This window comes from Lathamus discolor, chromosome 3, assembly GCF_037157495.1.
Source record: "Lathamus discolor isolate bLatDis1 chromosome 3, bLatDis1.hap1, whole genome shotgun sequence".
NCBI lineage: Eukaryota > Metazoa > Chordata > Aves > Psittaciformes > Psittacidae > Lathamus > Lathamus discolor.
Genome location: NC_088886.1, coordinates 24,317,463 through 24,330,263, shown reverse-complemented (window position 1 = coordinate 24,330,263; position 12,801 = coordinate 24,317,463). Strand labels below are relative to the sequence as shown.

The 12,801-nt window shown below is 39.8% G+C and overlaps 1 protein-coding gene across 5 annotated transcripts in view; it reads left to right on the top strand.

Moving 5' to 3' along the window:
• RABGAP1L (RAB GTPase activating protein 1 like) overlaps positions 1-12,801 on the top strand; it is a 242,839-nt gene that overhangs the window by 158,129 nt on the left and 71,909 nt on the right. For all 5 annotated transcript variants that reach the window (XM_065674152.1, XM_065674156.1, XM_065674155.1 and 2 more), the window contains one exon: positions 6,575-6,616. In XM_065674152.1, the coding sequence (XP_065530224.1) occupies positions 6,575-6,616 (42 nt within the window). The remainder of the gene's footprint in view (positions 1-6,574; positions 6,617-12,801) is intronic.

The following is a 12,801-nucleotide window of genomic DNA, read 5'->3' as shown; positions in this document are numbered from 1 at the left end:
TGCTGGAAGCAATCCAAAACATAAATAGAATTTTAATTCTCCTTTGGAGTTTGTAACCCCAATTACCCTCTGTAGCTCCTTTGAAAGTGTGCAACTGAACACATAATTATGAAACACTTTCGGATTACAAAACAATGTCAAATTAACTCCAGTTGAATAGCTAAGTTCTCTATAAAAAAGGGGGGAAATTCAGTTATTAGAAAGCTGGAACAGGTTAAATGGTTTGTCTGATGGCTTATCATGTGAGGCTTGAGTCTTATCTGACCTTAGAAAGGTGCTCAGTTGACTTTCATATGCGTTCTTCTTAACTGATGCTTAATATTAGAGAATATTGTATCAGTATATTCACTGTTTCCTCCTACATGTCGTGCATATCTAGGAACAAAACTACAGACAAGGACAGAGATAAAAAATTAATTTTCCATATTTTTAAAAGAGTTTCACTTCCTTTTGTTTGTGAAAGTGATGCAGAGATTATTGTTGTGTAACTGGAGGAAGGTCTTTCGGTGGTCTGGGTTGGAGAGGAAGAGATGCTAGTATTTAGTATAGTCTACCTTTTCCCAAGGCTGCTGTTATTGAAGAGAAGCTTTAAAAGAGGTGATAAAGTCTCAAGTCATTCCCTATCATATGTTGTCCAGATATTTCATGATTAAATTTTTTGGCCTGACTCTTCTGTCAGCTCCACACTTGGCTGTTGAGCTTTGCTAATAGTGAGTGTTAGTTTGCTGCCCCGTTAACTTCCTTTTTTTCCTGGTCTCTGAATAGATTTGCTGGATCAAATGAATAGATATGCCTCCTCCCTTCTAAATGAAGTCACAAACATCCTTTCTGTTACAGAGATCTCATTGAATACAAACTGGATCCTACAAAATCGAATCTTGACTGTTCTTTGTTCCCAATCTTCAGGCCTTTTCAAAAATCACCTTGTTTCAGAGTGTAGAAGGACACAAAGTCAGGAGTCCTGAAGGAGGACTTCTGTCTGCAGAAGGAATTTTGGTTTTAGAGGGAGTTAAGGAACTGAAAATCTCTTGTTAGGAGAGAGTTAACATAGTAAGATTTCCACTTATTTTAAGCCAGTCTTAATTTTAGTGCACATGCATTATTTCCAGTTGAAGTGTTCTGCTTTCACAGTCTCAGGAGATATATTTTCACTGTTTTTACAGTATTTTGACATACAATTCAAATAAGGTGATGGTTCTATGAAGTGCAATCTTAATGAGTTAAGTGGTGACCTACTGGATGGTGAGTGTTCATCCCAACAGTATCATCCCAGTAGGTACAAAGTGTTATTCTGCAAATCTGTGCTCTTCCTTCTTGAGTAAGTGCCGTCCTATGGAAATCTTTGTAAAGCAGAGAATGACCAGCAGGGTAGTCAGCAGGAGCCATGAAGAGGCTGTAAGATGTCACGAACTCTAACATTTTCCCTTTTCTGGCCCTTATCTTACCATCTTGACTGCAGAAGAGTCAAGAGTTGTTTGCTTTGAGATGGGCTTATTCCTTCTCCGAAACTCCTGAGCTTAATGAGATCTCTTAAAATGTTCTAGGCCTCTACACAAGCTTAGGAGGGTTCTTAAATAACACCTGTGGAACAAAAAAAAGATACTGTGCAGATGCTTAAATAGGCAGGTAAGTTAACCTGTCATAGAAACTGCTAGCCTTCTGCAGAAGGCTGTCCTCCTCTTGGAGGAGGATATCCACAGGCCTCATTTCTGGGATCCTTGCTTGTGGGCTTAATGTCTGCGAGCTGTGCAGGCTGTGCACTCCCCCCAGATTTGCTCATTAGCAGCAAAGCCTCTCAGGTTGAAAAGCAGGAGAATAGCTGCATAGATCGGGAAGCGGTACAACCTGATGATAAGCCTGTAACCATTATTGTGCTTTTATATCAGTTCTTGTTTAGTCAATGTATTTTTTTACTTTTGACTGTTGTATATATTAAAATACCCAAGTGTTTAGGTAATTATGAACAACTTTAACATTTGCAATTTAAAAAAAAATATTGAGAGGTGCATGATACTAAAGCATTTATTTCAAAATGCCTACTTAATCATATGACCTTTGGTTTTAAAAAATAATTATCCAAAGCTTATTTCATATGGGCTCCCTTCTCTTTACCCCTTGTGGATGATTTGTATGTACTTTCATGTTTCCATTATAAAATTGCTGGAGGGATACTGCTAGCAATGATTTATGTGTCTGGTGCACAATGATATTTTCGGTCCTTCTTTTAAAATAGATGGAGAAGTTTAAGCAGAATCTTATAAATCAGTGTGTGGTACATGAAGTAGGATTTTAAATAACAGATTGTAGAAGAATGAGCTGAGCCTTCTTTTTCATAATCATCATCATTAAACTTGGCCATGTTAGAATGGTCTTGCATGCATTAGGAAAAAATAGCTCAGGTGCATAGTTCAGTCGTTATAAAATGGGTTGCTAAAATGGTTGGGCAAGGTTTGAAATATAAAACATCTTGCTGTAAATGTCCAAGTGGAGACCAGTGATGTGTGGTGTTTCTAAGGGGCTGTTGAACATCTTTGTTGGTGACATGGACAGTGGGATTGAGTCTGCTGCCTCAGCAACTTTACTGACAACACCAAGCTGTGTGGTGCGGTCAACACGCTGGAGGGAAGGGATGCCATCTAGAGAGACTCTGACATGCTTGAATGGTGGACCAGTGCCAACCTCATGAAGTTCAACGAGGCCAAGCGCAAGGTCCTGCAGCTGGGTTGGGGCAATCCCAGGTGCATATATAGGCTGGGCAGAGAATAGATTGAGAGCAGCACTGAGGAGAAGGACTTGGTGGTGTTGCTCAATGAAAAGCTCAACATGAGCTGGCAGTGTGCGCTCGCAGCCCAGAAAGCCAACCATATCCTGGGCTGCATCAAAAGGAGCGTGACCAGCAGGTCAAAGGAGGTGATCCTGCCCCTCTACTCTGCTCTTGTGAAACCCCACCTGCAGTACTGCTTTCGGCTCTGGGGCCCCCAGTGCAGGAGGGGCATGGACCTGTTTGAACAAGTCCAGAGGAGGCCATGAAGATGATTATGGAGCAACTCTCCTATGGAGACTGGCTGAGAGAGTTGGGGTTGTTCAGCCTGGAGAAGAGAAGGCTCAAGGGATACTTCCAATACCTAAAGGGGCCTACAAGAAATCTGGAGAGGAACTTTTTTACAAGGACATGTAGTGACAGGACAAGGGGAGAATGCCTTTTAAGCTGACAAAAGGGAAATTTAGATTAGGCATTAGGAGGAAATTACTTGCTGGCACAGGTTGCCTAGGGAAGTTGTGAGTGCTCCATCCCTGGAAGTGTTCAAGGCCAGACTGGACGGGGCTTTGAGCAACCTGGTCTAGTGGAAGGTGTCCCTGCCCATGGCAGGGAGGTTGGAACTGGATGATCTCTAAGGTCCCTTTCAACCCTAACTATTCTGTGATTCTATGAAATCCGAACATGAGTAGAATGCCCACTCTAGATTGCCAAATGCCATTTCCAGTTACTCAGCTGTCAAGGGGTATATTAGTCCCTCAGATCCAGCAAGTCCAAGCTGGTCAGCATGAAACTGCAGCATCTGATGCCGCAGGTCTAAAATACTGCCTTGATTTGGGGATTACCTCTCCTTCTGAGGAAAGATGAAGGTGCCGGTTGTTCTCTGTTGCCAGGAGTAGTGAACTGCAGCTCCGGACAGTTGTATACAAAGTTTTTTAGTCCTTTAGGTGTTCTGATTTTCGAGTGCTTGTGCATTGAACAGGTCTGGTGTCCTCAACATAAAAAGGACATGGAACTGTTGGAACAAGTCCAGAGGAGGGCCACGAGGATGATCAGGGGACTGGAGCACCTCCCGTATGAAGACAGGCTGAGGAAGTTGGGGCTTTTCAGCCTGGAGAAGAGAAGGCTGCGTGGAGACCTCATAGCAGCCTTCCAGTATCTGAAGGGGGCCTATAGGGATGCTGGGGAGGGACTCTTCATCAGGGACTGTAGTGACAGGACAAAGGGTAACGGGTTAAAACTTAAACAGGGGAAGTTTAGATTGGATATAAGGAGGAAATTCTTTCCTGTTAGGGTGATGAGACACTGGAATGGGTTGCCCAGGGAGGTTGTGAGTGCTCCATCCCTGGCAGTGTTCAAGGCCAGGTTGGATGAAGCCTTGTGTGGGATGGTTTAGTGTGAGGTGTCCCTGCCCATGGCAGGGGAGTTGGAACTAGATGATCTTGAGGTCCTTTCCAACCCTAACTATTCTATGATTCTAGGATTCTATAAGTACTTATAGTCTGTGAACAATAGTCTGTGAGCTTATAAGAACAGATAGTCTGTGAGCTGCCACTTGCCTGATGGGGCTAGGAGAGGAGCTGGGGATTCTCAAGGCAGGTGGAAACCTGTTTCTGCTTCATTTGCTACCCATGTGAAGGGAGATCATAGGAGTACCAAGAGAGATTTTGATTAGTTTGGATTCAGAAACAATGTGAGTTTCAGGCAGATCAGAAAAAAAGTATTTAGAAAATAAATGAACTGTTTTCATTTATTATGGGGGGGTGTTTTTGTTTTGGGGTTTTTTGTTTGTTTATTTTTTGTGTTGTTGATGTTTTGGGTTTTTGGTTTTGTTTTGTTTGGGTTTTTTTGGGAGGGGGATGTTTGGGTTGGTTTTTTGGGGTTTTTTTGGTAGTGCCAGAAAATACACAGGAAGTAATCCAGCAATTAGCCATAATACTCCTACTCGTAAAAAAACAAAATCTGGCCAATCTGTTAAGAGGAGAAAACAGTGTTTGTGATGAGGCTTATAGTTATGCCTGTGATTTATAGATTGCATGTTCATATCAAATCCTCTCTCTTCGGACGTAAAAAGTTGTTAAAGGCACAGCCATGTGGAATGAGCTGTTGACTGCAGATTGATATTTGGAATAAAACAGAGTACTGTAAACTTACTTTGCTGCTGTTGGTGCTGTTGATCATGACTGAAATTCACAGCCAGGCATTTTTTTTCAGTTCTGCTACAATTGTGACCTCTAGTGGAAAAAACCAGTTTGTTATGATGATTATGCATCAAATTGCAAAGTAATTCATGGAGTGTTGTAATATTCATTACGTTGAATGTCATAGCATTTCCAAGACTCATTAATGGTAAATTCCCTTCAAGGCACTGTATTATGTACATAAAGAAATACCAATTCTTCCTGAAAATGCCTCTGAAAATTCTCTGCAGATTTATATAAAAGCTAATATTACAGAAATACGGTCTCATGCTTTCAGGAAAAGGCTTGGAAAAATACCCTATTGCAGAACCAGAGATTCCTTGGAGGCCATTGCCTTATAAAGAGTGCTGTTGTTATCCCACAACAATATGTATTGTAGTGAGTTGAGTGCAAATCTGTTGAGGCGGTTTTAGATATCAGCTCTGAAAGACATTATAAGAAAAGATTCATCATACCATTAAACAAGCAGGCAAGAAGATTCATAAAATATAATCTAGGAAAACAGTGTGAACACAAAGTACATAGTTCTTACATGCTTTTCATACATACAGCAAATAAGAATTACAATATGCTATTTTTCATGTTTGGATGAACAAAAAGGTATTTCTAATCTTAAATAATCAAGATATGTAGGCTGTAGACAGGAGAGTCTCTTCCATCAGCAGAGGCAATGTGTGTACTGTCAGCAAGGCTGTGTGTTGTGTCCTCTGGCTGAGCTGACCTTGACTGGTTTTTCAAGCAGGACCCTAAGAGTAGTTTCAGTTAGGCTGCTCCAAAGGAGCCTCAATCAGGATATGTGTTCACCTTCACCCTGCAAAAATCTCAAGGTCTTTATTGTCAAAATGAAAAGATGTTGAACAAAAGCAGAGGATAGGTATTTCCTTTTTTTTTTTATACAATGTAAGTGAAAATGTAGCCTTTTTCACCCCTCTGTAGTCAGTGGAGTGCATTTTACTTTCTTTGATTTTTAAATGATTGGACATTGTCATTGTATTTTTCAGTGAATAGATTTCTGCACACTTGTATTTCCAGGTTTTGCGAACCAGAAAGCAGCTATGTGATACAGGCATCAGTTTGAAATAGTTTTGACTTCGAAATAGTTTTGACATCTGGCTAATAGCAGCAAAAAAAGTGTATTGTGTACTTGTGGAGTCTTTTTTGTTTGTTTGTTTTTGTTTTTGTGGGTTTTTTTCCCAGTTTGAGCATGAAAGATTGTACATGATTAGTTATAGCTAAGTTACTTGGCAAAATCTGATCAACTAGAATATTTATTGCATTTTCTTGATGCCCTGCGTGTTACAATATTCTTCACTGTTCATGAAAATCAACATTGACGTGGACTGAAATGATGGAGGGATATCCTCTCACATTCATGGCACCTGACTAATTGAACAGTGAGATTCCAAAAGCACCAAAGAGCTGTCATCTACCCCAGCTGGGAGTTTGGAAACTGTGCCTTGGGGCTTTAATGATGAACTTTGAAGTGTAGCAGGGGAAAGGGAATCATTCCCGAAAGATGTGCAGCATCTAGTTGTGGTGCCACATGATGATAAGTAATAGGGAAGAGAGATTTGTATACTGGCACTGATAGAAGTATTTTTCTTCTTATTTTCAGGGTATGAACATAATCTTCCACGTAGCCTTGGCTCTCTTAAAGGTAAGTCATTGATTAGAAGGGTTATTTATTTATTTTATTAAACTGTATGGAAAATTTTCTTAGCTTAAAGTGTCATATCTAAGGAAACAATAATAGCAGGACTTCTGGAGGAGGGAACAGAGGAGAAATACCCATTTGGGTAGAGATGTCTTCATAATTGTTCTTATGGTAGATCTGTTTTTTAAACTTAATCATGTCATAAAGTTCCTGGAACAAGGAATGCAGTCTGAAGATTTAAATGTCTCATGTAATTATTATTTGGAAAACAATTTTGTTTATTTTGTGGCTGGGTTCTTGCATATAAATCTTCAAAAAATGTAATTGAGTATTCTTTGGTATCAAATGTATTTGTAATTTCAAAAGAGGAATGGAAGTATTTTATAATATGGAGAAATTCTGTCTTTGTCGTGGACACAGAATTTACCAAAACAAGCAAACAAGTAAACCTACAAGTAAAGCATTAGCCCTTTTGATGCCAGTGAGATAGCTGAAAGTTAACTTAGTTAACCTTTACAAGCTGTTTCTAATTCAAATCCGGTCTGCATACAGGCTCACGGTATGGCATTTGAAATGCCACATTGAATTCAAATGATATTCCCATAGGCTAAAGCCCAGAGTAGAACAGCTTGTCACTCCTAACACAACAAATCCATAACATGGATATGGACTAATATCATTTTGCTGTTGCTAGTCATTCAGTGTCTTCCTTATCATAGAATACCAGCTTGGAAAGGGAACCTGAAGGATCATCTGGTCTAACCTTTCTTGGGAAAAAAGTGCAGACCCTGTCTGGCTGAATCATAAAAACATCCAGTGTTTTGAAGTCCACCACTTCCCTGGGGAGATTATTCAATTGGCTGATCTTTTTGTGAAAAATTTCCTCTTGTGTTCAATCAAAATCTCACCAGGAGTAACTTGTACCCATTACCCCATGTCTTTTCCATGTGACCCCATGTAAAAAGGGAGTCTCCATCATCTTTGTAGCCACGGTTTAAATACTGGAATATGGTGATAAGGTCTCCCTGAGCCTTCTTTATTCACGGCTAAACAAAGCCAGTTCTCTCAGCCTTTCCTCATACAGCTGTCTTTCCAGTCCTTCGATCATCTTTGTGGCCATTCTCTGGACCCTCTCGAGCCTGTCCAAAATTTGTGCATAACAGGGATCAAAAGCGAACACAGTATTCCAGGTGTGGCCTGACCAGTGCTAAGTAGAGTGGGATAATGACATATTCATCTCTGCTGGTGATGCCCTTGTTGGTACAACCCAGCATCCTGTTGGCTTTCTTTGAGTCAGAAGCACACTGTTCACTCATATTCGGCTTGCTGTGCACCAGGACCCCCAGGTCCCTTCCCATGGAGCTGCTCCCCAGCCAAGTAGATCCCAGCCTGTGCTGCACCCTTGGATTATGTTTTCCCAGGTGCAAGACCTTACACTTGTCCTTGTAGCTTCATAAGGTTCTTGTTAGCCCACTCTTCCAGCCTATCCAGGTCATCCTGCAGAGTGGCTCTCCCTTCTGAAGTGTCCACAGTTTGGAGTTCGGTATCATCAACAAATTTCATCAGGGTACACTTGATCCCATCATCCAGATCACAGTGAACATTGTTTGGCCCACTGTCCATCTCCGGGAGACCCCACTTGTGACAGATCACCAGTTTAAAATGGAACTATTCACTACCAACCTCTGGGTGTGACTGGTCAGCCAGTTTCCCACCCACTGCATGGACCACTTGCCTAGACTGTAATGTGCCAGTTCCTCTAGGAAGAGGCTGTGGGGAATTTTATCAAAAGCCTTGGAGAAATCCAGGTAGACAATGCCCACCATTTGCCCCACTTCAACCCAGCAGGTTAGTTTGTCATAGAAGGTTTGTCAAGCAAAGTCTGCTCTTGATGAATCCTGGCTGGCTTTTTCCAATCATGTGCTTCATTTGACTTGCAATAGCACCCAGGAGGATTCTTTCTGGGGGCACGATTTAAGAATGATGGGCCTGTGCTTTTCTGGATACTCCTTTAAGCCCTTCTTACAGATGTGATCACCCTTTATTATAGGGGCGTTGTTAGCCACCTTCTAGTCTTCTGGGACATTCCCTCATCTCCATGCTTCTCAGAGATTATGGAAAGCGGCTTCACGGTGACATCAGCCAACTCTCTTAACACCCTCAGGTGGATAATGACAAGGCCCATAGATCTGTAGGGGTCAGGTTCCTGTAACAGTGCATGTAGCAGCTCTTCCTTCACTGATGGTGGGTCTGTGTTTGTATGAGCTTGGATTCTTGTTCCCAAGGCCTGGGGCTTAACAGTGCTGGTATGGACAGAGGTGAAGAAAGTGTTGAGAACCTCCGCATTTCAGCATTGTTGGTGACCACTTCACCTCTTCTGCTTAAGAGACAGCCAGTATTTTCCTTCTGCTTGTTTAAATACCTGAAGAAATCTTTCTTGTATATTTTGACATCTCTGGCCAATTTTGGTTGGAGATGTACTTTTGCTTTTCTAAGTTGCTCAACACCAGGAAGGTGTATATGCTGCTGCTCTGCGCAGAGCAACTGGAAATTTCCAAACACACATTTTCACTTGAGGTAGGGTAATTTTGGTTTAGTACTGCAGTGTAGGTAAGAGATAGTATGTAGCTTTATTGTAAGAAAAGGTCCAAAATAAATTGTGTTTTACACTATAATAGTTAATCTGTTAAATGGTGGTGTGACTTTCTACATGAGTATATGTATTAAATGAAATTGCCTATAAACAGGGTATTTGTTTAATGTACATTTCCAAGGAAGTGCTCCTACACAAATCTAAATTTGTAAAAAGGGGGGGAGGGAAGTGTGTGCTCTTTTCTTCCTGTTTTGTATTTTATTTGCAGCTATGGAGGGTTGTTAATTTTATTCTTTTCTGCTTTTCTTTCTTTTATTTTTTTCTTTTATTTTTTCTTTTTTTCTTTTTTTTTTTTTTTAAGTCCATTGTGGATAAAGGGAAATCTAGTAGGCTATGGTATGATAGATAGTAAAGAAGTGAAAGCAAGCATACAAGCAGCACCCAACAGGTGTATTGCCATAGTAGAAGGAATAGATTCTGGAAAGAGGTAGAGATACCAGTTTATGGAACTTAAAAATGAATAAAAGACAGAGAAGGAGGCATGCTTGCACTGAGCTGAAAATAACTGGCAGGGTTTTCAGGAAAGGAGAACTTAGTTCCATTCAGTTATGAAGGATGGCTTTGAGACTATGGGTATACACCCAGCGATCTGTTTTCCTTACGTTTCCTGCTGCTGGTAGCGGGAATGGCTGAACAGAGGTTGGCAGTAGAACAATTGTTTAAGAGTGTGATAACCTTGAAAAGGGCTAAAATCCTTAATTCACAGATGTCATACTTCAAGTCAAGATATTTTTTATGTGTGTATGTGTTTAATAATTAGCCCAATTTCTTTTACTAAAAAGTCCTCAGTCTTTTCAATTTATATATATTCCACAACATGATGCTTATCCAATTGAACATTTCTTTTTGGCTGTTCAAGAAGAAGAAAATTCAAGAAAGTATTTTGTCCGTCTTTTTATAAATGATTTCTAAATTTAAGAGCTTTAAGTATTGGTTTTAATACTGCTTATAGCGGTTCTTAAAATGTGCATATATATACATACAGTACGCTGTATCTGCTTGTTCTGGCAGTATTAGGCTCTCGATGGTAAGGGAGGTGTTATCCTGGGGAAGTATTTCTATATTGCAGCCAAAACCAAGTACAAATAAAATACAGGTATGTAAGATAAGATTCTAAGTCAGAAATACCTAAGAGCACAGTTCCATAGTAGTAACAAGATGGAGCTGGGGATTATATAGCATTAACTCAGCATTATGACTTGCTTTCAGCAGGAATTGCTGGTCTCTTAGGGAAGAAAATAATTTTCTACTCTGAGACCTGAACTAATTTTTTTTTCCTATGCAGATGTGTTCATAATCTCTCCTACTCATTAGAAACAAAGTGGTTTAGCATACCAGTCTTTTTAAGTTACAGAAACATAATGTGCATGCTGCAGAGAAACTACTTTAAAAACTGTGTTTCTGAGGTCTTGTTTCTCTGATTCTGAAGCAAATGAAAGCAACTCCTAAGGATTTGTTCTTCATTAAAAGAGGGTGATTATTCTCTCATCCACAATCTTTTCGATTATTTTTAATTTGGATGAGGGAATCCTTCATCAATGGAGTATCAGAGTCTTTATTGTGTAAATGTTATTTTCCTCACTTCCCTGTGAAGCGTGTGCCTCTCAATCCCTCATTAAATAACACCAGAATAGAAGCTTTTATCTTTAACTCTCTTGTACTCAGTGCTGTTTCTCACTGTTACAAGCAGCTGCTAGTATTCACAGTGAATGCTTGTTAGTTTTGAAATGACAGTACTACTGTGGCCAATTACCCGAGACATCTTGATGCAGTAATCTTTGGAAAATAAACATGTATTTAAACACGCGGGGAATCCTTTCCCTTTCCTTCTCCTACATTCTGAATATGACTGTAGCAAGGAACAGCTGGAGGATGAAAGTTCTTTAGCTGTGGAGGCCATAATTTGTAATAGGACATTAATCTGATTTCTTATTGAAGGAAAAACAGTCTTTTTTTCTGTAGCATCCAAAAGTAATGCTTTCTAATGCATGTCACTGCTTTTCATGTACTCAACAGTATGCTCATCTGTCAGGCTCTCCAGCTGGTGGCACTATTTTACAGTTTGACATTAATCAGTTAGTTATGTCATGTAGAGACTGCGCTTGAATTAACGTTTAGTAAGCTGAGCTGATAGAAATCAAATCCCTCACCTTTCATTTTCTGACCACCAGAAAATACAGTGAAGCACTATGGTGTGAAAAGAGCCCCAGTGCTGAAAAAAGCAGTGTCGAAAACTGTGGTTGTTGAGAACAATTCAACAAACAACATTGATATTTTGATGTTTAAAATCTGTGTTAAGACCATTAATTGAGAGTAAGAGGGGAAGTGTCCATTCCAGTGCCAGCATACTTTCTGACCCCTTTGTCATCAACTAATTAGTTTCTCAGAAATTACAAAGTAAACATTAAAATCTTCACATACGCTAAGAAAAAATATCAGTACTAAGCTTTCTTTCATGTTTTAATATTTCAAAACCATCTAAATGCATGCTTTATTTTAGAATTAGCAAGATAACCAAGTACTAAAATATGTGAATGTGGAGAAATCAGGATTTAAGTTAACTGCTATTGTAGTTACTAACTACTGAACAGGTAGGGAATAGTACTTGTTAACTGGAAATGCAAGTATGAACCACAGGCTTTTAAAATAGGTCCATATCCAAACTTTCTTTTTGAGGGTTCATTTACTCATGGAGTGTGATTCATAAGAATACTTCGAGGTCAGCACTTAGGTTGTTGAGCTTTCTCCTGGGTGCCTGTTAAAAACATGTTGCTTGATGCCAGAGGAGAGCCATAGTTTTGATGACCAAGGTGTATAATATTCTAATTGAAATGGGCAGACAATAGTGAGAAACAATAATGTATTTGTTACCGCTTGTGTTTCCCATCCAGTGCATTATTATCTTCCAAAGATTCACTTCAGTACATATACAATCTTAAAACCAGTACTTTTATATATCATTCCTTAAACTTAGGTGCATGTGAGCAGCATTTCTACTAGTGTTCATGAGTTCTTAACACCCCTCCTCACTGCACATTATCAAGTGATAACTGTAACACAGACAAGGCAGTTGTATTTCTTGGTTATTTCTGTTGCTGTTGCTCAGTGCTCTTTGTCAGTCTGTGCCCAGCAGATTAGGGAGAAGCACACCAGATACAATGGCAGGGACAGCAAACGATGCCATTTATTCAAGTAGTAGGCTTCCTAGATTTAAAAAAAAAAACAAAACAAAAACCCCCCCCCAAAAAACCAGTGTCAGAATTACCTTGGGGTTTTGTTATCTTTATATCATTCTGTGTCTGAACTGAAAAGGACCTCCTGGGCCAAAAAAATGTTTCTTTGCTATATTATGCCATTATGTGGCATGACATCCACTTCATAAACCTGTAACAGCAGCAGTGTTGCTGGTGGAAGGCCATTTCCCTTATTCCAGCTGAAGTTTAGTACGGATCAGTTTACAGTTATCTACTCTGACATCCACATTGTGTTTTCTTTAGGGTAGTCCCCTTCCAATGTCATTCACACTGATGTTTAT